We start from the raw sequence: 23040 nt of genomic DNA on the forward strand, positions 1-23040 counted from the left end.
TCTGCCGCAATAGACTGGGATCCCAGATTTTAATTCGAAGTTCTGAGTCGGCAAGAAATTCGACCCGATCGTCGCTGCCTCAAGGCTAACCAGGTCTCGACCAGCGCTGAAACTTGACATTGTATCTCATGTGGTCCCGCAATCCGAGTCCTTTCGCGCCACTATGGATATCAGCGCCGAATGCCCCGCATAAAATTGGGCAACTCGGAAGCTACAGATCTTCAGGAACATGTCTAATAGGTGGTAGTATTGACATGACATTTGGCGTTTATGGGCGACCTGCATACTTACAATAAAATGGCGCAAGTGAGGGTCATCTCAACATTCGATGTTGTTCCCTTACCTTGCCTCAGTCTCTCTCTCCTTCGTTTTGCTGGTGAATTCCGCAAAAATCCCCATTGTCAATGACATTTTTGGCGGGCTTGACTCACAAGCGCGAGCTCAGCGCATTGCCAAAGTCCAACCCCGTGTTGTCACAACCCCCGGAAAGCTCCGGAATCTGGTTGAGAACTCTGGGATATGCGGTTCGTCTGTCATGGTCCATATTTTCTCCCTTCTTGACTTGATTTTTCATTTTCAGAAACAACACGTGGCGTATATCAGGCTTCAGGCTACGCGGACATCGCTGCCGACAAGAGTATATTGTATGAGTTGCATTTGATATGTCCTGTGCTCAATCGGGTGCAGCTTCTGGTATTTTGCTGCGCGCTCGAATCCAAGCACTTCCCCGCTATCTCTCTGGTTTAATGGTGGCGTGAGTCGTCTTCTGTTCCCATGGCTCATCCTGACAAGTTGTTAGCCTGGTAGCTCTAGCATGTTCGGACTGTTCCAAGAGAACGGACCCTGTCGCATCACCAACGACAGTAGCACTGTTACTTCCAATCAATGGTCCTGGAATGGAGCGAGCAATATGCTCTACATTGACCAACCGGTCGGTGTAGGCTTTTCTCATGGAACCATAGAGGTCAATTCGACGCGGGCAGCCGCGCAAGATATTTGGAAGTTCATCCAGATATTCCTGAATGACACCCGCTTCCAGTTTCTCATCCCAAACAAGCTAGGAATCTGGACGGAGTCATATGGTGGACATTACGGACCGGCGTTTGCCGCGTATTTCTTGCAGATGAATCAGCTCATACAAAATGGCCAATTGAATGGTACAAGACTGAATCTTGCGGTTCTGGGTATCGGGAATGGACTCACGGTATGGCTGCGCCATGTTTTACCTGGCATCTAATAGTTAACACCACATCTTGCAGGATCCGATAACCCAGTATCCAGGCTATATCGTCTATGCCAACTCCGCAAATCCGTATCACGTTCCGCTCGTCTCTCAAGACAAAATCATCGACGCAACTCTCGCGTGGCAATCAGCCTCTATTGGTTGTCACGATCGGGTGTGTTTGGTTCCTCTTTTGTTTGCTCAATACTTATCTTACTTGCTGCTACAGATTTTGGCGTGCAATTCTGTTTCTGGCACCGACTCGGTATGCGCGAGTGCACAGAGCTATTGTAATGGACAGATAATGACCCCGCTTTCGGGAAACTGGAATGTAAGATCAGCCCCAACGTATTCCTCGTATTCACCTTGAAATGGCAGCCCTACTATGTGATATCGCCTGCTGCAGCTACTTCTTACCCTCCGTCGTTCACGACCTACATCAATAGTATTGCCAGTCAAATCGGGGCTGAGACGACATGGGTTTCGACCAATAGCATCGTGCATAACCTGTTTGCCCTCACCGGTATTTCCAATTGGTGGGCCCCTTCAAAATCGTTGCTCAGTCGTAATAGGTGATTGGGTCCGCACCTCAATTCATGATCTGGAAACCGTCATTGAAGCGGGCGTTCGCGTCACAATTTACAACGGTGATGCGGACTACCTTTGCAATTTCGTTGGAGTAGAGTCTATGGTTAGCCTTGTTGCCATGATTGTTTCGGTCTGACTGATTGCGCGAAGCTTGCCTCCTTGAAAACCTCGATCAGCGCCTCATTCAATGCAGCACCCCTCAGCAACTGGGCACCGGTCGGCGGCATCCTTGCAGGGCTCTTCAAAACTGCTGGAAAGCTGTACGACGTCCTAAGTCTCCACTACAAGTTTTTTAATCGCTGTCTGCAGCTCATATGCGCGAATTTACAGCGCAGGTCACGAAGTTCCAGCTTATAAAGTCAGTATCGATGTTTGCATTCTGCTGGAAATATTGAGTTGTTTGCGCCATAGTATGGACCGTTCGAAGTCGGCCGAGTAGCGTGGTATGTGTTCTCTACCACTATGGCGGACATGAGTCTATTTACGACGTAAGTATGTGGTTTGTCGTTCTAGCCATGGCCATTGATTGCATGTCTTTAGTATCAAACCCACTGGTCCTGTCGGAAGACATGAATCCCCGCAAGCAACGAGTCTTTAAGCAATGTAGTCGTTGGATGGTGGGGTGTAATAAACATGTATAATTAGAGTCGACGTCATTGTCGACACGAACGAGTCACGAATCACCTGCTTGTTCTCGACCTCCACAATGCTGCTCCCTCGTTCCTCGCACATATGCAGCAGGCGCCTCGTGTCCGTTAGTTTTCACACCCAACAACGGCTATATATTGGCGCCATTCTGACTTGACACGGTCTTGTAGTTCCTCCCGGCTCTCCGCTTCGCCACTTCTTCTGCGAAAAAGGATGAGCACGACAACCGACACGTCTTCCCTGCTCCGATATGGCGAAAATGTCACCAAGGGCATCACAAGGATTACGCCGGGCATTATGACCAAGGGCAAGGGATCGTATGTCGAGTACGATGATGGCCGCACAATGCTCGACTTTACATGTGGGATCGGGGTCACCAACTTGGGTCCGTAGCCAGTCGATGCCATATTCGCCTTAACTGACGCGCGATGCAGGGCACTGCCATCCCAAAATCAGCCAGGCTGCTGCAGACCAATGCATGAACATTGTCCACGCCCAAGTGTGTGCTTATTTTGTTACCCTGGTCATTTCTAAACAGCTGTCGACAGTGCAGCATTGCTTTCCATGAGCCATACCTCCGCCTCATCGAAAAGCTGCTTCCGATAATGCCCGACGCGTCGCTTGACTCGTTCTTCTTTTGGAACTCGGGCACAGAGGCGATCGAGGCCAGTTTACGGTTGGCCAGGATCATTACAGGGAAACAAAATATTATTTGTATGCAAGGCGCGTACCACGGTCGGACCTTTGGCTCGATGGCGGTCACTCGGAGCAAGACGATCTACTCACAGGGAGTAGCACCTCTTATGGTCTGGACTATTCATAGAATCATTGTTTACGCGCTAATTTGCTGTAGCCTGGTGTCTTCACCTTGCCTTTCCCATTTTGGCACCAACTTGGCTTGCCGCCGTCGACCCCAGAAGACGTTTTAGTCAAGCAATGCCTATACCAACTCGATCTTCTTCTGTCTCAACAGACTGCCCCATCTGACACCGCTGCGATTCTCATTGAGCCTGTTATTGGTGAGGGTGGATATGTTCCTGCCCCGCCAGCATTCCTTCAGGGTCTCCGAGAAGTGTGCGACAAACACAATATACTGCTCATCATCGACGAAGTGCAGAGCGGATTTGGAAGAACCGGCCGCTTCTTCGCTATCGAGGAAAGTGGAGTTCGTCCAGATATTCTTGTTATTGCCAAGGGACTCGCGAATGGTTTCCCGTTGAGTGGCGTTATCAGCCGAAGGGAAATCACCGATAAGCTTTTGCCAGGTTCCTTTGTACGTTTTGGTCCATGGTGCAGGGGTGCTTCTGACTGATATTCGACAGGGTGGAACCTACGCTGGTAATGCGGTTGCTTGTGCTGCCGCCACCGCAGTTGTCGACGTCATGAACGAGGAAAACATCCTTGCCAATGTCAACGCGCGGTCTGTTGAGCTTTTCGACGCCCTGAACGGGCTCAAAGCCGCTTATCCGGAACATATCGTGGACGTTCGTGGACGTGGTCTCATGGTGGCAGTTGAGTTCGCCTCCCCGACAGACACTGTTGTCGGACCGCGACCACAGCTTCCCAAAGGCCTTGCTGCTCGGGTGGCCAAAAAATGCATCGAAAAGGGGATGATAATCTTGACCACTAGTGTGTATGAGGTTGTCCGGTTCATACCGCCGCTGAATATTTCGGCGGAGGACCTGGAGAAGGGGGCGCAGATCTTCAAGAATGCCGTGGCTGAGGTTGTGCGAGAAGGATAAAAGTTTCAATGACTTGGATGTTACTTGTACGATGTATTTTTAGTTGCAGGAAAAAAAGAGCAGCCTGAGCGAGCACGTGATTCTGAGTTCCCCTTCCTCCACCTTGCACAACGATCATGAAGAGATGCAGCAGCATCTATATGAGCGTTTTGACAGGGACAATGACCGCGGCCTTGTTTGTGGGCGCTAACTAGTAACGCCACACTAGCCGGCGTCTAAAGCTTGTTGCCTGCAGGCGACGGAGCGACCCTTTCGTGGAAAAGTGGTGTCATGCAAGATTAGACTCTCCTTGTCCCTTAACCCATACATAACGACCTCAGCCTGTTTGTTCCGCCGCCTTTCCTTCTGCCGTCGACCATGCCCGCTATTTGCCCCACCCTACTGAGCACAGGCAGTTGTAATGACGAAGCCTGCAGCCACCGACACGACGTTATTCGATGCGAGCCCTGCAGCTGGGTCTTCGCCACGCGTAATGCCTACAACTCTCACATTGCAGGAAAAAAACACCAGAGAACTGTGCAGGGAAAGACGGGTCAGGCACTGTATTGTCCCATCTGTGATCGCACGATGGTTGGGATGAGCTCAAATAATTGGAGCGCTCACAAAAGGAGTTTCCATCACGCTCAGGCTGCCGCCGCAAAGGGTATCTCACCCAATATCACCCCAGAAGCGGCCCAGGAGGTTCCCAACCACAGCCATTGCACGAGTTGCGACATTCATGTCCTCAATTATGATTGGGTTGCACACTGCGCGACCGCCAAACACAGACGGCGCGAACAGTACGCGGTCTTTCAGGCAGCGTTGGATGAAGCGGAGAAGGACAGACACGGAATTTCCATTTCCGGCAGTTTTGACTTCGGTCTCATTGCCCTTGCTACTGCTCAGTCAGGGCTTGTGGTTGAAGGAACTGTCAGTAATGCGACTCCTGGCTCGAAGGTATCGTTGATCAGCATGTCGCTTGCTAGCGACAAGAATACCAGAGCTCGATCTCCGTACATATTTCACCCTTAACTCCGTACTTGATGCTTACGATTTCCAGCTTTACCGTCGTCTGCAAACGTTACGGGCCGGTGCTATACAACAGCGCCAACACCGCCTTTTCTGTTACCTTTTGTCAGCAATTTGCGAGTCGTGCAGAAGATCGTCTCGAAATTCTCTTGGAGGACACGCAGCTTAAAAAAAGCTTCATTATTATTCGCGTTCTTCGTGGGCATGTGGGCAATCAGGCAGACCATGACGTGCTGAAGCCGACCGCTCCCTATGTACCGCGCCAGCGAGTAGCCCGGGCTCCTGAAACATCTGTTGTCGAGGGTATCTTCCCCAAGTCACGCAAAGCCATACCCTATGTTGGTTTGTTGCCTGAGGCTACTATTCCCGCCAACCTTGCTTCTATCCTGTTGGGAAAAAATGTCAAGGACGTAATTGAAACCATACACAAGTTGTACTTGCCGGTTGTCTTTGACAGCAACGGTTACGGACGCCACTTCAAGCTGTTACTTTGGGTGGAGGAACACCGCATGGAGTACGTGTTACTTGGTGAATTGTCGCCGTCTCTGATACTTAATCTGGTTCTAGGAATGACCTTAGCACGTATGATATCTCGGACACAGAGCTCTCTCGTTACGAATCATACCACTAGTTCGTCAAAAGCCTCCTACCAGACCATTGCTCATCGTTGCCAGTCTTGATGTCCCGGGTCTTGCCGAAAAGCGACCAAGTGTACTGGTCGGTAAGCCGATATCCTAATAATTGTAGTTGGTGACTCAACTTCAATCCAGGTGATCGCATTCTTGTTCAGAGGAAAGACACTCCTGATCCTGGTCGGTGGTTCGAGGGCGGGGTCCATGTCGTCCGCCAGCAAGAAGTCGGACTCCGCTTTCACGGGTCGTTCAAAAATGCGTCCTCTACCGACCGATATTCTGTGCGGTTCAAGCTGAACCGATACCCGCTCCGGCGTCAACATTTGGCGCTGGATTCTGCCTTTTCCGAAGATAGAGTTTTGTTCCCGGATGCAGGACACCATCTCTCAATGGCTTACCCCACAATTGCGAGTGCCAATATCAAAGTCTTCAATCCTCTGATCGCCGCAAATGCACCCCAGCTTCAAGCTGTGGTGTCCATTACCAAGAGGCCTGTGGGTTCTGTCCCATTTATTATATTTGGGCCGTACGTGAAACATTCCTTTCTCTTGTTCTTTTTTGACCAGTTACATAGTCCTGGAACCGGTAAAACCGTGACGATGGTTGAGGCCATACTTCAAGTTCTGGCTGCAAATCCAAACGCTCGGATCATTGCGTGTGCGCCAAGCAACTCTGCGGCCGATCTTATTGCGACACGGCTCATGTCGCTCGGCACGGATGCATTGTTCCGTTTCTATGCGCCGTCGCGGCATAAGGAACAGGTGGACCTTAAGTTGCGGGATTTCACGCATACCACGGCGGATGGGCATTTCTCTGTCCCGCCACTGGCTCGGATGAAACGGTTCCGAGCCATCGTCACGACCTGTGTGTCGGCTTCTGTCATTTCTGGGATTGGTATCCCCAGAGGTCATTACAGCCACATTTTTGTTGACGAGGCGGGACAAGCGACCGAGCCAGAGGCAATGATTGGTGAGCCCGATTGATGACTGGGCCTACATATGTACTTTTTCTAATCCACAACCAGCGATCCAAACGATGGCGGATACCCGGACTAACATCATTCTCTCTGGGGACCCAAAACAACTGGGACCAATTATTCGTTCAAACATTGCCCGCAACCTGGGGCTTGAAATCAGCTACATTGAGCGACTGATGCAACGGGATCTGTACGACGAACAAGAGGGTTATGGTCAATGGTATGTTGTAAATCATGATCCAAGTGTCATACTTACCATCGTATACAGCGTTGTCAAACTGACGAAAAATTTCCGTTCGCACAACGCCATCCTCAAGTTCCCCAATGAACAGTTCTACAAGGGCGAGCTTCAACCTCACGGCGATCGCCAGGTTGTCGACCTCTATCTAAATTCATCTCTTCTGCCCAAGAGAGGGTTTCCGATAATATTCCATTCCTTGGCTGGCAAGGACGACAGAGAAGCGTCGTCGCCAAGTTTTTTCAACATTGACGAGGCGTCCCAGGTCAAGAAATATGTTGAAATACTCCGGGGGATGGATCGTCAGGTCAGAACGGGCATCCACATCAGTAAGCTACTCGTTTGTTTTGATTTCTGGAAAAAGACCTAACACTTTCTGTAGCGGATGGGGACATTGGTGTTATCGCGCCGTACCATGCACAATGTGTCAAAATCCGCAAACTCCTCAAGCCCATTGCAGAAGGCGTCAAGGTCGGCAGTGTCGAAGAATTCCAGGGCCAAGAAAGAAAGGTCATTATCATCTCGACTGTGCGCAGCAGTCGTGAGTTTGTGACCTACGATCTGCGGCACACGCTTGGGTTCGTGGCAAACCCACGTCGGTTCAATGGTGCGCCATTTCTTGTGCCCTTGATCAGATTCTAAACGTACTATAGTCGCGATAACCCGTGCGCAATCGCTGCTGATCGTTGTCGGCGACCCAAATGTTCTCGGGCTTGACCCGCTCTGGCGGGCGTTCCTTAATTACGCGTGTACGAACGGCGGTTGGACTGGGCCAGACATTCCATGGGACCCAAGCGAGCCCGTCAGCGAGTCGGAAGGCAACGGGTATGCGGAACAAACACGCGGCGAGGCGCTATTCGATATGAATGAATTTACCCGGCGCATGGAAGAACTAACAGTGTCTGGTGCTGAAGGAGAGGACGATGCAAACGTTGACCGGCCTTGGCGTGAGGCGGAGTAGAATACAGTACTTTTTGCTGATAGATTCTCAAAAACAAAAGCATTGCAATTACCTACAGTAGTGAAAGCAGAACAAGATCAGTCTATCTAGGAGAGCGAACGGTGTGTATTTTAATAGTGGTGAACCTCCTCACGCTCCCTTCCACGCATGAACGGCGGCTCAGTGCCCTTGTAGTAAATGTCCGTCCAGAGATCTTCGACGAGAGGCTCAGGCGATTTCTTCGCCTCCTCAACAGCCTCGTCGACAGCGGCCTTGGCCTCCTTGTCCAATTGCTATGATATGGCGATTAGTATCGTAAAAAAAAAGAATAGCGATCGTTACAAACCTTGAGCTCCTGCTCGGTGGCCAGGCCCCACTCCTCAATGTAGCGTTGCAGGCCGCGGATGGGGTCCTGGGTGCTACGCATGCGCTGGACTTCCTCGCGGGTGCGGTAGGTGGTGCCGGGGTCAGACATGGAGTGACCACCATAGCGGTAGGTGACGAACTCGAGCAGCAGCGGGCCCTTCTTCTCCTTCACGGTCCAGTCACGAGCGTAACGGACAGCTTGGAGGGTGGCGACGATGTCCATTCCGTTGACTTGCAAGCCGGGAATTTTGTCGCCACGAGTGTAATAGGCGGTGTTGGATGAGGAACGCTCGGCAGACGTGCCCATTCCATATTTGTTGTTTTCACATACAAACACGCATGGGAGGTCCCACAGCTTGGCCTAGTATTTTGTGTTAGAAGCATAAAACTACAGAATTAGGTAATAAACACACCATATTGAAGGCTTCAAAGACCTGACCCTGGTTGCTTGCGCCATCACCATATAGGGCAAATGTGGCGCTGTCGCTGCCAAGGTACTTTTGCGTGAAAGCAATACCAGCACCAAGAGGCACTTGCGCGCCGACGATACCGTTACCGCCGAAGAAGGAAGGAGTGAAGATATGCATGGAGCCGCCCTTTCCGTGCGACATACCAGCCTGACGGCCAAGCAGTTCAGCAATGACACCCTTTATCGTTCCACCACGCAGAACGGCTAGAGGATGGCATCGGTAGGAAGTGATGACACGGTCTTCAGAGGTGATACCCTCTTCGAGCCCAACAGACACGGCTTCCTGTTTTGACGCGTCAACTGCCAGCAGCGAAGGAAGAAAGACGTCACGTACCTGCCCAATGGCCAGATGACAGAACCCACGGATGAGTTTGGCCTTGTAGAGCGCGTCGGCGGCCATCTCCATGCGCCGCATTGTCGTCATTTTCTTGTACATGTCGAGCAGTTGGTTTTTGGTGACCTGAACGTCGAGCTCTGGCATGTCGCAGTTGAAGGTGTGGAACGAGTCCTCGCTGAGCCGCAGGGTGAGCGGCTGGGACAGGTCCGCTGGCTTTTCTTGCAGCTGGGTCGTATCCGCTGACGTCTGGATGGCGCGAACTAGTTGGGGCTGCATTTTCTGGTTGAGCGTTCTGTGAGGAATGGGATATAAGAGACATACCAGTCGACGAGACGCGCGAAAACGGGCTAAGGAGGCCATGGCAGCTGAAGCAACGCCTCAAGCGTGAAGGGAAAGGATGTGGAGGAGAAGAGAAGAGCTGGCCTGATCTGCATCAATTTCGTTCCGACTTTCCCCACAACTTCAGTTACGCTGGGGAGTCATGTCTCGCGACGTTTGTGCGTCCAGCGTAATGGCCATTATAATTTAACCACCGCAAAGGGTGTACACTTCCCTCGGAACTGGCTCTTCAGATTGCCCAACACAATGCAGACGATAGAGAAACCCTCCGCGCCATGTGCCTTGTCTCGAAAGCAATGCGTTCTGTGGCCGTCGAGCCATTGTTTTCCGTACTGCATTTTGCGGAGGACAAGGACTTTGTTAAATGGTGGGAAATACTCCAGCGCACCCCAGGGCTGGGCGCTGCCGTTCACAAGGTCAAAATATCGGCTTCTGGGGAACCATATCTCCTCAAAACTTTGCCTTCTGTCGTCGAGGTTGAGTGGATGGACACAATGAATCTCTGGAGAGCCGACATTGCTGTTGATTATCACAAACGGATATTCCCCAATGCGACCAGACTCTCCTTCGTCAATATCTCTTTCAGGGATCCATCAAAGCTGATCACTGTCCTTCGAGCATGCAGACCGCTGAAAAGTCTCAGTATCGTCGGCTCAGACTTCAGAGTGGGCACCGAAACCGAAACCGAACCGTTTATGCCGTCTGTGGATCTCTCTGCGCTAGAGGAGCTCACATTCGCGCACAATGGTACCTACCACGACCAGCATGGGGTCTTCGTCACGCTCTTACAGGCCTCCCCACCAGCAAGGCTTCAAACGCTAAATCTCGGGTTGGGACACCGTCGTCGTTTCAGTGATCCTTGCTCGGTGGCCACGATGCGGACTGCCCTCTCCCTTGCTTCCTCAACTCTGACGCGTCTCTCCATTGACCCTATCTTTCATACTTCTCCAGGCGAGTTCCGCTTCCCGCCCTGCTTCGGCTCGACTAAATTCATTGTTTGTACATAGCTGATGAAACATTCGACACCGCTATCAAACGCCTCCCTACACTCAGTGCGCTCGAATTGTTGAACATATGGCTTGCGCCGCCTGGTACCAGCAATTCCCAAGTTGTTACCTTCCTCCAAGCGCTGAACACGTTGCCTGTTGTGACTGTTCTCCGCCTTTACGTCGATCTCACCGGCGAAGATGAAGACTACGAACCAAACCATAGCGAACTCTTCTCGGCCCAGCCGGCGGTATTTCAACGTGGTTCCATCGACAAATGTTTTCCAAACTTGAGAGAAGTGGTCTTCAGTTTCTATGGCCCCAGGTCTTCGGCGTTGTATGATGCGAGCGTGGGACGAGAATATCGAGGCAAGTTGCAGGCGGGGTTAACAGCACAGTTGGCGGAATCCTCTGCGGGTGTGGAGGACCTGGTCCGAATCGAGTGGCTGGATGATAAGTACAGAGAGGTCAATTTAGGCGGCGCACTACCCACACCAGCGGAACAAGGCCTGAGGAAAGGCGCGAGACGCAGTATCATAGACAAGCTTTCTGCCAAATTCCATCTCCATAAGTAGAGAGTTATTATGTAGACAGTGTGGCCATATCTTATCTGACAGAACTGTGTCATATGTAAAGACCCGAAGTAACAGCGTCCAAACGAATTATTCTTCAATCCCACTAATACATACACCCTAATTCTATGGCTTTATCCTGAGTGCGTAAAGAAACGATGTCTAGAGAGGTGACCAGATGGCAACCCACGGGAAGTTATGCCTTGGCGAGCTTCTTGCCTGGGATGACGATCCACGATAGCGCGATAAGCACACGGATGCCCGCTCCGACCCCGAGTGCAGTTGGCGCACCAGCAGAAGCCAGAATTGCACGCGCGACAAAGGCGCCCGTGAACAGCGCGACAGCAGCGATCAGCTTGTGGTCGCGGGTGATGACCTTCTGGCGGAGATTGAACAGGCGGGGGTCGGTGACGAGCTCGACCCAGACGGTGGTGAGCACGACTATAACCATGTTCGTCAGTAGAGCGAAAAGAGTGACGGAAATGACGACATACTCGTCGTCGTGAATTGCGTGTTTAACCGCTTCCCTTGGATTCCCTGGAGCCCCAAACTCGCGCTCATGAATGCGATCCCAAGATATGTGAGCGGTCCGGTCCAGCTTGGGTCTCCACGAATTTCCGCGACGCTCCCCTGATTGCTTTGCCAGATGGCGATTGCCGCTGCAGCGGTGAAGAGAACCTGGAGGAGTGTTGCACCAACAAGCCAGATGCGCTTGTGTGAGCCGATACGGTCGCCAAACCGGCCAAAGAAGGCGCCGATGTTGAACGTCAAGAGCGAGGTCAGCGCTTGGCGGTCAGCAATGTGGAACTCGGTGTTGTGGCCTGAGCCAGTTGGCGACGGCTCCCAGAGACGTGCGAGCGCGAGCGCGAGCTGGGAAAGAAGGCGTTAGTGACAAGTAAGGATAAGGTGCGGCCATGAGAAGAAAGGCCCAACACGCAAACACACCTGTGCAAAGTTACCCGTCTGGAAGCCACACCACACAAATATCGCCGAGAAGGAAATGCAATCACTGTGGGTATTGAGCGAAAGCAGAATGAAATCGCAGCGAAAGAATCGCACATAAAGCCCGTCATGAAGCAGAAAGCTGCGAGAGGGCCAGTGCATTCTGCTGGATCGACATCCGTGTTTAGGTGTTGCCAGAGGCTTATCCGTCCAGCTGTCGATGGCATCTCGCCATACTCGAGGTCGGTTCTGGTGCCCGCCAAAGAGAGAGTGGGCTCCTCCTTGAAGGTGGTTTCGGCCGTTGCGGCCGTTGCGGACCTGCTATGTTGTGCGTTCGACATCGTAATCTCAGGATGTAGGATTGTGGGTGGTCGTTGCAATGAGCGCGCAGGGCTGGACTAATCTACGCCAGGAGCAAGGGCATGGAAAGGAGAAAGTCGAGATGGCGAGGGTATAAGTAGCAAAAACCCACCGCCTCGGAGTCTTGGCGACGTCACTCAAAAAAAAAAGTTGTTCCGCTTCGGCGACCCATCTGTCGACTGATTCGAGCTCGCCATTGGCTGTCGACATTTGTGGTATCTGCTTCACCTCCCTTGACTACATCCTATGTCCACACAGAGCGTGAAAACTCAGGGTCCGACTTCCAAGTAGCCTTCTATCGAGCCAAAAATGGTTGCTGGCCCGGGCACATTTCGACTGATTCACCGAGGACACTCGAGAAGCTCGAGGCCAAGCACTGACAGCTTACGCTCTGAGGTCATACCAAGTCGCACAAGAAAACACTGTTGTCGGCATATATGTGAAAGGAAGACTCGTACCGAGAAGGTCCACGATAAGCGGAGATACTGGGCTTACCCAAGGCTCACAGAAGAGGTTGGTTTACATCGGAGGGCCGGTTGCATGTGGCGGTTAGCCAACGGTTATCCGTACAGGTCCTGGGCCAAGGTGCCTTGGTACAACACGTTCATTCATCCCGTCCTAATGTCTCCATCTACTGCAGAAACGGGAACTCCCTTCCAAGTGGATGCACTGCAATCACGCCTTTGTCGGTGAAATCGTCAATGCCGAAGTGTCCATAGCCAGAAGACCCGCTGGGAGAAACTTGAGGAAGCATTGGGGTAGGAAGAGAATACCACCTACCCCAGACCTGCGACACTGATAAGTGGTTCGCTGTGGAATGTCGGGCCATTGACGTTGGTATATCCTAAACAAATCTTGAGCAATCCGAGTCGGATGTAGGAGAAGGTCTCGAGATCGCTACCTGCTCGAATCAACAGCGCGACCTTCCGGGCCGTATACATATCTTTAGTCCACAGGGAGGCCGACAAGCTATATGTGGTCGCGTTCGCGAGCTCAACGGCCTCCTCGACCGTGTCGACGACTGCAAATGCAATCACTGGTACATGCCATCAGTGCTCCACCCACCAGAAACAGAAAAGCCAAACGAGTCACCAGGTCCGAAACTCTCCCGCTCCCAAAGCCTCATACCAGGCTTAACTCCGCGAATGATATGTGGTCGCAGAATCGCACCATCTCGTGCCACATCCCCCATGTACACCTCTGCCCCACCTTCACGAGCTTCGCTAATCATTTCGAGTACGTTTTGGGCTGAGGCTTCGGTAAAGAGCGGCCCGATTTTAGCTTCATTTCCGACGAGGGAATCACAAAGGGTTCTGATTTGCTCGAGAAGCGGTTCTGCAGCGGCACGTTGGACGATGACTCGTTCAGTGGACATGCATATTTGGCCAGAATGGAGCATTGCTCCGTAGACGATGGCATTGGCAGCATCTGCCAAAGGAGCATCGTCCAGAACCTAACGATAGCCAGTTGGAAAGGCGAGCTCCAAGTAGTCTGAATACTTACGACTGCGGGTGCCTTTCCCCCGAGTTCGAGAACAGTCGGCTTTAGATGCTTGGCGGCTTCAGTGGCGATGATTCTCCCGACACGGTCACTACCGGTGAACTTTGGTCTTTTTGAGAAGAAGCTATTTTGAAAGAAGTAGAGAATAGATAACTCACATTGATCTTCCTCACGGCTGGATGTGCGATTATCTGAGCGGTGAGCTCGGGCGATTTTTCACGCGCCATCGAGATATAATTGAGCACACCAGCAGGAATTCCAGCCGCATGGAAGAGCTCTATTGCCAAGGACTGTGTGCGTGGACTAAATTCGGATGACTTGAGGACCACAGTATTGCCGCAAAGGAGGGGAATGGCAATCGCACGCAGCGTCAATGTGAACGGGGCATTCCATGGGGCGATTCCAAATCTATCATTCAATTATTGAGCAAACAAAAGGGAAGGTAAGAAGAACTGACATGACGCCCATCGGCCGTTGCTCCATAACACACTGCATCCCTGGGACCGAATGCGACATGAAGCTCTTTCCTACCAGGTCATTTGCATACGACGCGACTGTCCGTAGCAACGGTACGGCTGCCACATAACCGCCCATTGCCCACCCAAGAGAACAGCCAGTCTCTTGCATCGGTGTCTCTAAAATCTTCTTGCGCCATTCATCGGTTGACACTAAATCCGCCGCCTTCAACAGTATGTCTCGACGATGATAGGGCGTGGTTTGGCCCCAAGTTTTAAAGGCCTCAGCGGCAGCATCAACCGCGGTAGTACAGTCCGCAATCGAAGCGGAAGCACTGGTGCCGACAACTTTGCGAGTAGTTACATGAACGACATCAAAGGTCCCCCCGTCCGACGCAGAGACTTGTTTTCCATCGATGAAAAGCGGGGTAAATGGCGCGTTCGACTGCAACATGGATAGTGGGTTGATGGTGGGACAACCAGAGCTCACGGTGGCCACATGACAGTGAGAGGGACCGGCAGTCCGCTCTGCGATTGTTCCTTAGGCTCGTCGGTGAGAACTGTCTTCGATCTAGTCCATAGTTGAGCTTGGAGAGTGGTGTATGCTCAGGCTTCGAACGATAAAGTCCTGAGGAAGAACTATTTCACTCCTTCTAGCGGAAGAGCTGGAGTCGTATAAAAGTCACGATCAAGGGCACCTCTGCCATATCGTACATCCAGCGTGGCCATTTCGAGCAGCAAGGATTGGATTGTTGCCAACGTTGGAGAAAACCGAAGAAGAAAGGTGCAAATCAGATCATTGATTCCATCATTTTGACTCGAACTTTGAGTCTTAACCAAGTCTTGACCATTTCCATGGGCAGCAAACCAGTGGCATTCCACCGTCAGGCTCGCAAATAATGCACCTCGGCTTCTCAATCCGAGAGCGGAAGCATGCGACTTGTCGAACAACTGCGGCGCAGAGCATTTTGAAAGTATCTTGAACGTCATCCCGCAGTGAATTGGTGCACTTCTTCATCCATATAAACCAATCTTTCCTGCTCGAGGGTCGTACTTTCCTGCCCTCATGTTGCGGTCTGAAAGCGCACCCAGTCGTTGCCGTGCAGGTGATGCGCTTCCTTGGTGGAAGCGACCTGCTGGTTGGTGGTACGTTGACTACTTCCCGAGCAACTTTATCTAAAAAATGAATCGCCAACGACAGGTTAATGGTCATCGCTCCTCTCAGCACACTTTATCAAGCGGGTACCGCGAGTGCCCAGGTCGAGCTCTTCAGCGACCTCGTGTGTCGGGAGGTTTACCGTCCTGAGACGCTCGCCGTCACTACCTCGTCATTGCGGTCCTCGATGATGACGCCCGGGCCGGCATTAATCCCGTGCTCAGCGGATCCTGTGGTGCAAGCCGCCGTTGCAAAACTAGAAATTGGTCCATCCCATTCCAACTGTCACTATTTTCAAAGCTGATGTAGTTCAAGTTGTTCTGACGGTCACTGGAGCGTTAACTTTCGCGACAGCAAGCTGGTGGGGTTCCGTGAGCTTTCTTGTGATCCTTGTTCTCCAATGATAACCTTCGCCCCTCAGTTTTCTGACCACTTCGGCCGTACCCGTATGCTAGCTATCTGCGCTCTTGGCGGCCTACTTGGCCCTCTACTCCTCATCTTGGTAGCCAAATATTCAGAGTTCCTGCCTGGTGGATATCGTTTCATCGTCCTTCACGCCGTAGTGACTGGCTTGCTCGGCGGCGAGTAGTGACTATTTTCATAGCCTTGCATTGGTTCAACTGTGGTATCAGGTGCTGCGAGCGAAAGTTCTGCAACGAATTCATATCTTGCAGATATTTCTATACCAGAGGAGCGGCAAGCCCGTCTTGTTTCGTGTCACAGTTTATTGTCGCTGACTGCACATATAGGTCCCGCATTTTCTCCATAATTCTTGGGTTCTCTCTCGCAGGCATCGGGTTAGGGCCACTTCTTGGGAGCCTCATTCTAAGGTCTACGGCCTCGCTCAGCTATCCTGGAAGCAGTCATTGACACATTTTCAGGTCAACCCATGATGTTCTTCTCTTGTTCTATATCGCGGCAGGACTCAAGGCCATCCAAACACTCATCATATTATTTCTGATGCCAGAGTCTCTCACCCACGAACAAATGCAACGGACTGCTGAGCAGGTCTATGCAACGAATGGTTTTCAAGCCGTCTCAACTGGACACTACAGCTTAGCCCAACGCTTGTCGGCTCCGGCAATGTTTGTGCTCAGGCCATTGGCAATCCTCCTTCCGGAAACGACACATAGCAGCGGAGAGCGAAAACCCGCAGAGTGGAACATGTTGTTATTGGTTGTCAGTGAGGGGCTAATGTTGTTTGCTGGGGTATGTGTTCCGGCTTCGTCTGAGAGCAGAAATATATACTGACTCTGGAACAGTCATCCTTGATCAACCAATTTCTCTACGCTCTCCGAACTTTCCAGTGGGATGCTGAATATGTACGTGATTTGTTCAGATACGGTCTTCGGCCTACTTCTCGCATTTTCGTAGCTGGGTTATTGTCTAAGCAGTATCGGCTTCGCCAGAGCAGGCTACCTGGTCGTCATCCTCCCTCTTGTGCTCAAATCCATTAAAAATGGGCGGACTGCCGCAAGAACAATGCCATCTGAAGAGCAACCGCTGCTTGTGCCTCCTGAGGAACCCGAATTCGAAGGCGGTTCATACACCGATCCGGCTGCTATTTCGTCTCGACCATCTCCAGAGCCGACATCCGCCTATGCGACAGCCTTTGACCTCTCGCTCATGCGATTCTCCATCTTTGTCTTCATCATCACATTTGCCATACTCCCGCTCGCGCCAACTGGCGCGTTGTTCATTTTATTTATCTCGCTGGGGTCTTTGGGGGCGGGCTTGGAGCCAGCTGCCAACAGTCTCGTGCTAGAATTATATACCCGGCGGGTGTCCAACAGGGCAAAGGCGGAGTCCGAGTCCGGGAAGCTTTTTGCGGCCGTTGGGGTCGTGCAGACCATCTTGTAGGCCCCTTCTATGATTCTGAATGCTCAACTTCTCAACCCGACTCCACAGTGGCCGCATTCTTGGACCTGTTATATATGGCTCCATATATTCCGCAACTGTGGCGAGCCACCCTCGCACAATATTCTTGGTGGCATTTGTCAATGCCGTGCTGGCTTTTGGTCTACTGTGGCTCGTTCGTTTACCCGCTGAAAGACCAGAAGAGGAGACCATCAGAGCTTGAGAATCTCCGTTGATCGCATGGTTTTCTGTACCACCGGGTCATGTCCGCCACAGTTTAGATGTAGCCCTGTATGTTGCCAGTGTTATCGCGTGCCTAGATCTTCCCTCGGCAGCTTTGGCGGCTCGAGAAACTACGACATCTTGAAGAAGCCATATATAGCACGTCATGTTGGCTCATGTTGGCCAACCACGCGCCGAGACTGTTAACTTACCAGGACACCGGCTCCCAACAGAACGTTCGATGGGGGTGGAAGGTGACGGGCATGTGGAGATTTATTTTATGTTGAGACTTGCTTCACGCTCTCGTTTCTCCGATCATTCACTCTACACATGCTACTTATATACAGGTTTTGACAGGAAGGGTAGGATACAGGTAACAGGACAGCACGCAAAAAACAACAGTTGGCAAGGGTGAACAAGTAAGATCTGATAGATAGCAAAGCGAACAAGCAAAGGAATGAATGTGAGTCGTTCAAGGGGTCGTAAGTGTTGTGTAGTTGGGTCGTGTCGTGAGTGAGATGGTCCTTTTGAGGACTGGAGGGCGCGTCACTATGCCCTACACGAGTAACGCGTCAGCATAACCCAGCAATCCAAACGCACCCGCTTATGCCTACAACAATTTCGATTGTTTAAGGTGCTGTCTCACCACCATATCGCGGACACTCGCAATAATCCCACCCGTCGTCGTGGAGTCCTAGGTTAACTTGAGTTGAAGCCTTTCCAGCTTTAAGCTTGCACGTACCGTAACACTCGTACAGAAGACATAGAATTTGCGTGGGTTGGGGGAGTACTCGCGATGGATGGCGCCGAATTTGCTTTTTAGATCTACAGCAGTTCCTCAGCGTTCAGCAGTCAAAGGTTCTATAGATAGAACTCTTACATTGACTGACAGCGTCGAAGGAGTTTTCCCGGTCCGCATAGCTCCTGACATACCGCGCTAATCTGCTCAATGTTGGTTGGTAGCTGCATGTGTAATAAGTGGATTATCAACGTACTTGATACCAGCCTTCAGCTTCTTTTCCAATATATCGCACTTGTTAAGGAAGAGCACGAGGTCGACATTGGCCAGAAGCTTGTTCGAGCAGACGGCTTTCCAGAGGAGAACCGAATCTTCCTACGGTTTATCTAGTCAACAAGAGTGCATCACCACAGGGCATAAGACAAACCAGTCGATTAACGGTCTTGTCCTCTGCAAGGACCTGATCGAAACCTGCTATTGGGGCGAGGAAGATGATGGCGTCAACTTGAAACAGCACATTAGCTCAAGCTGTCGAAAATGATGTTTTGGAGGCAAACCATCGTCGAAAAATGGTACCCAGGTAGCTTTGTAGTTGGTTAGTGTCGAGAAGAGCGTTACTCTAACGTGGCATACCGCGCTAGCAACTAGGTAAGTGATCCGAAGAACGATTGGCTGAAATGAAAAAAAGACCTGGCTTCGACTACCACCCACATCAACGATTCGCCATTCAGTGCCCGTTTCACGACCTGCAGAAACCTCCATCTCGAAGGTGTATTCGGAAACCCCAACAGTCTTTAATCGTGCGCGAAGGACGTCGTCTGACTTGGAATGAGGCATCGTGGAGAATGGATATGGATGCCTACCATCGGTCGGTAGGTAGCTTGGGTGTGTGACCCGCTCAAGGTCGTTGAGGAAACTGTGTCAATTATAATCAGACTGCTATGCGAACCAATGAGAGTATAACGCACAAACCCGGACCCTCTTCTAATCGTATTTTCCGTCTTCTCAAGACCTCCCTCACCCCGCTGTCGTTCCACAGCGTCATCATCGCACCACAACAGGAGTAGAGGACTTCTTGCGGCTCATCCGCTCGTGTAGCGATGTCGCGTTCAGGAGACTTACTGCGGGATCCTATCCACGATAAGCCTTAAAATGATGAAATTCATACGAAAACACACCTTTCCACCTGTTTCCCGGCCGTACGAAAATCTCCTTGCTCCCACTTCCGTTGAAGACCGCCACAAGGCCATCAGATTGGCCAGGGAGATGTGTGGGCTCTTCCTCATTTGCGGGGACCAAGCGAGCAATAAGAAGCGACTCTATGTGTCGCAGAGGTAGGAGGGCCATCTTGAGACCTTCTAGCGTTGGTGTTGTTGGTACATTGACTGCGAAACGCGAAGAAGACGCGTATTGCTCGTAATCGGAGTCGACGTCAGAGTCAACACCACCCTGGGAGTATTCCGCGTATGGTCTATGAGGCTCTGTGATGTCGGCGGACGTGGAGGGACTTGTATTGGCAAGCATCATGACTACAGACGGCGCTGCAGAAGTTCGGCGTGGAGGAATTATAGTTTGTTCTTGAGGAACAAGTGCGTCAAGGATTGTACTGATAGAGCGGACAATGTTGAGCTGGATAATAGCTCGCCATAGAACTCGCTCTTCTCGAAAGGCGGTTGGCGTATAAAGTCGTTGAAACTCTAGGTGAGTGTTCAGACCTGATAAATTTTGGAAACAAGCTGGAAACACACGTCGAAGAGTGGTACTCTTTCCACTCTCGCTTTGCCCCAGTAGCAATAAGCGCACTATACGTTTCTTGCGCCTTGCCTGACGTTCTAACTTGATTTCAGCGTCAATTGCTGCGCTGACTCTTCTAGCATGTTCTTCCCTCTCTTCGCGAATGATGCGCTCCTCTGGTGTCTCGCCTGGCGGGGGTCGGAGGGCAACGTCGAGAGGGTCATCGGCAGCAGGGCTCATAGATGGTGGTGGGTCTTGACAAGTCACGCCAAATGCCGAATTTATTTAAGCTCAGCTGGTCCGGTTTGTCTCCGCTCATTCGGTGCCTGATTTACGCCAAGGTTGCACCGCATCCGTTGCCCTCTTCACCTACACCCTCCCAATGTTTCCCTGTGCTACATTCAGATGGTTCCTGCTTCTAATCACACTGTCGCCGGATATATCTCAGGTACATCGTCGAACAGAATGCTACAGAATGCCGACTTGAGCAACGAGTCGGGTCGTAATGATGTCTTTCCTTCATCTTTCCACCAGATTCCAGATCTTCTGTCCTTTCTCTTCACTACTTCAACAAGATAGCATATCTTCAACAAAGCATCACCGCCGAAAACTCCGGCCAGCTTCCATTCTCTCGCACCGCATTTTGGCCATGGCAATCGCACACATGTCGTCCACCAGATTGCGGGAATTCCTGCCGAATTCAATACCAACTGCAGCCAACCGGCAAACGAGCCACTAACCATAGCCAATCGGCCACGCTTTCGATGTCAGAGGCCTCGGAACGGGATGGTAACAAGCGATACTCTCACGGTTGGGTCTCCACGATCCGCAGTGCTTGTGGGCATCGTCAAGACGCTCTTCACAACGACGCAGCCAAACAAATGGAAAGGAACCATCACACGTTTAATCTTGACTACAAAGTTAAACGTCTATATTGCACCGGAATCTCAGGCTGAAAACACTTGATTCACGCCCTTAATCCGCCCCATCTTCCTGCCCAACTAGTCTATGAAATGCGGTCAAATCGCGTTCTCCCTTTGCCACTACTCGTCACTGTAGCGGGGATCTCCTGTCTTCCGCCGCCGCCAGCCGCCGCCTATGATGTGGACGGGCTTCACCAACGATCGATCTTCTTAAGCCGAGTCTCGCTAATCCCATTAGTACCTTGCCTCTCGTGTGATTCGAACTCTTTGGTCTTTCTACTCCGCAAGCAGGGTCGGTATCGATCATGATCATCATCGCCTGAATGAGAACTAGAATCCAGGTTCTTCAGACTCTTGGAACTTGAAAACCTTTGAAAACACGTAGCCCCGAGAGCTGATCGAATTAACGCCAAGCGACCACAAACAATCAACCACTCTCCTCTCCACTCAACGACCCCCTGTCGCTACGCTCCGGTGGCCTTGGCCAAGGAGCCCGACCAGTAATCGGGTCGTACTCGATGACGCCATAACCAGTCTCAGGATCCAACCACTCGACCCGCATACCCGCTAGATCGCCACTACCAGCAGCCATCAAACCAGTGACGAACTGGAGCCTCGCGTCGTCCCTCGCCAGGAAGGAATAGTGCAAGTCTGCGTCACGGCCAGCGCAGATTTGAAAGACAATACTCTGCTCTCCCAGCGTAGGAAATCGTGCGCGTAAAGCGGTTCTAGTGAACGGAATGCTTGGGAACAATCGACCCCAAGGGAGACTGGCGTCTATCGAGCCAGCCAAGTTGGTCTCGTTGCCTGATTCCCAGTCTCCCCGCCATAGGTCAAGTCGTATGAAGAGCCATGACAAGTTCGGCGCATTCAGCCGATTAATGAAAAGCTCTGCGGAGAGACCCGTCTCGAGCCAAACTGTAAGTGTTTTGAGCAGAGGAAAGAGTGGGAGTTCGTTCTTTAATTCGGTAACTGTTTATGCAAGTGAGAAAAAGACATTGAGGTGCGGGATATCTTAACTGACGTGTATCTGCGAAGCTAGGATCGATAGTCAAGTTGACCAGTGACGGCGCATGTTGAGTCAAAAGCGATGCGACAACATTCAGGGAACATGGAATCGCAGTTGCGTCGGGGTCGCTCCGTAGATGCAACTCTTTCAGCGTTCTGGGAGAAGACATCTCGAACAAGTGTTCGATATACTCGATCGCCGTAGTCCCATCTAATTCGGCAGAAACCAAGGACAGCCGTTGGACTCCCGAAAGATCGAAGTTGACGGTTTCCCTTGGTAGGTCATCCAATCCCGGCTCTTCCCACTGATCGTTCATATCCATATCCAGCATCATTACCTTGTCTAACGATAAGCTCAGCAGCCTTGAGCCAAACTCCGCAAGTAAATGCGTGAAGAGAGGGAGACCGTCTATTGCCGTCGTCAAGAAATTCAATTCGGTAGCATTAGGACAGAGCTGCAGGAGTGCTCGAGCGTTTTGGATGCGGATGTCAGAGAGTGCCCAATCAATTGCGACGACATTCGGCATGGGAGGGATCATCGGTATGGCTTCCACGATAGTCTCGTCAGTGTCACGTTCTGGGGCCTGGGGAGGGACACCAAACCACGCAATCTCGTGAGGAAGGAAACGGACACGACGGACAACAGCGGAGAGGGTCGGTGTGTGGCGAAGAATGTCCACCCAGAACTCGAGATCTTTGGCATACGTAAAGCTGACGACTCGGAAAACTTGCTCGATTGCGATTGCCCGCATCTCTTTGGACACAAGACACATTGCGCATAACGTATGGATGTCGCCCCGATTGTGAAGGGTGATCTGAAGCTTGATTTCCGGTGGATATCGCGACCCTGACGCAACGATGGGTGTTGATCTGAATAGGTGGCTGGGGGCTAAACTTACAAGGATGGCTTGCGTCTGTTGACATGGCTGGGGATGAGAAGGGATCGCGATCACGTGCACCAAATGATGTGGTACCTTGACTACTTTCGTGGAAGGATATCTCTCGAGTATAATGCTGGATATACGCCTTCTTGCCATGAATGTCTGCTAGAAAGATTCACTATAACTTCCTTAGCCTCGAT

The 23040-nt window shown here is 51.4% G+C and overlaps 7 protein-coding genes across 7 annotated transcripts; 3 read left to right on the top strand and 4 right to left on the bottom strand.

Moving 5' to 3' along the window:
• Positions 1-328: 328 nt before the first annotated feature.
• On the top strand, positions 329-4200 carry MIND_01222300 (Acetylornithine aminotransferase; the record flags this gene model as incomplete). Its single annotated transcript, XM_037368726.1, has 16 exons — positions 329-524; positions 581-644; positions 688-754; positions 800-1204; positions 1260-1397; positions 1452-1553; positions 1601-1745; positions 1795-1913; positions 1961-2070; positions 2120-2168; positions 2222-2298; positions 2629-2843; positions 2893-2957; positions 3007-3264; positions 3312-3731; positions 3781-4200. 16 exons carry the CDS (start codon positions 329-331, stop codon positions 4198-4200), a joined length of 2850 nt encoding a protein of 949 aa, XP_037214694.1.
• A 357-nt stretch (positions 4201-4557) lies between these two features.
• MIND_01222400 (RNA helicase) lies at positions 4558-8015 on the top strand (the record flags this gene model as incomplete). The annotated part of the gene is made up of 10 exons (XM_037368727.1): positions 4558-5192; positions 5240-5722; positions 5776-5838; positions 5883-5929; positions 5979-6366; positions 6415-6809; positions 6865-7036; positions 7085-7383; positions 7437-7661; positions 7708-8015. The coding sequence occupies 10 exons, from the start codon at positions 4558-4560 to the stop codon at positions 8013-8015; spliced, it is 3015 nt and encodes a 1004-aa protein (XP_037214695.1).
• Positions 8016-8125: 110 nt separating this feature from the next.
• Positions 8126-9526, bottom strand: MIND_01222500 (Pyruvate dehydrogenase E1 component subunit alpha; the record flags this gene model as incomplete). The annotated part of the gene is made up of 5 exons (XM_037368728.1): positions 8126-8287; positions 8341-8721; positions 8774-9112; positions 9164-9436; positions 9488-9526. The coding sequence occupies 5 exons, from the start codon at positions 9524-9526 to the stop codon at positions 8126-8128; spliced, it is 1194 nt and encodes a 397-aa protein (XP_037214696.1).
• Positions 9527-11259: 1733 nt separating this feature from the next.
• MIND_01222600 (Aldedh domain-containing protein) lies at positions 11260-12346 on the bottom strand (the record flags this gene model as incomplete). The annotated part of the gene is made up of 4 exons (XM_037368729.1): positions 11260-11504; positions 11558-11933; positions 12009-12072; positions 12123-12346. 4 exons carry the CDS (start codon positions 12344-12346, stop codon positions 11260-11262), a joined length of 909 nt encoding a protein of 302 aa, XP_037214697.1.
• A 650-nt stretch (positions 12347-12996) lies between these two features.
• MIND_01222700 (Aldedh domain-containing protein) lies at positions 12997-14774 on the bottom strand (the record flags this gene model as incomplete). Its single annotated transcript, XM_037368730.1, has 6 exons — positions 12997-13096; positions 13146-13401; positions 13458-13818; positions 13869-13967; positions 14024-14273; positions 14323-14774. 6 exons carry the CDS (start codon positions 14772-14774, stop codon positions 12997-12999), a joined length of 1518 nt encoding a protein of 505 aa, XP_037214698.1.
• Positions 14775-15386: 612 nt separating this feature from the next.
• On the top strand, positions 15387-17556 carry MIND_01222800 (uncharacterized protein; the record flags this gene model as incomplete). The annotated part of the gene is made up of 10 exons (XM_037368731.1): positions 15387-15466; positions 15522-15742; positions 15792-15847; positions 15898-16057; positions 16109-16172; positions 16226-16306; positions 16358-16685; positions 16739-16798; positions 16851-17332; positions 17385-17556. The coding sequence occupies 10 exons, from the start codon at positions 15387-15389 to the stop codon at positions 17554-17556; spliced, it is 1704 nt and encodes a 567-aa protein (XP_037214699.1).
• Positions 17557-21378: 3822 nt separating this feature from the next.
• Positions 21379-22883, bottom strand: MIND_01223000 (uncharacterized protein; the record flags this gene model as incomplete). Its single annotated transcript, XM_037368732.1, has 3 exons — positions 21379-21923; positions 21976-22806; positions 22859-22883. 3 exons carry the CDS (start codon positions 22881-22883, stop codon positions 21379-21381), a joined length of 1401 nt encoding a protein of 466 aa, XP_037214700.1.
• Positions 22884-23040: the final 157 nt, after the last annotated feature.

Source organism: Mycena indigotica (genome assembly GCF_014461135.1).
Source record: "Mycena indigotica strain 171206Taipei chromosome Unknown Mind.scaff0012, whole genome shotgun sequence".
NCBI lineage: Eukaryota > Fungi > Basidiomycota > Agaricomycetes > Agaricales > Mycenaceae > Mycena > Mycena indigotica.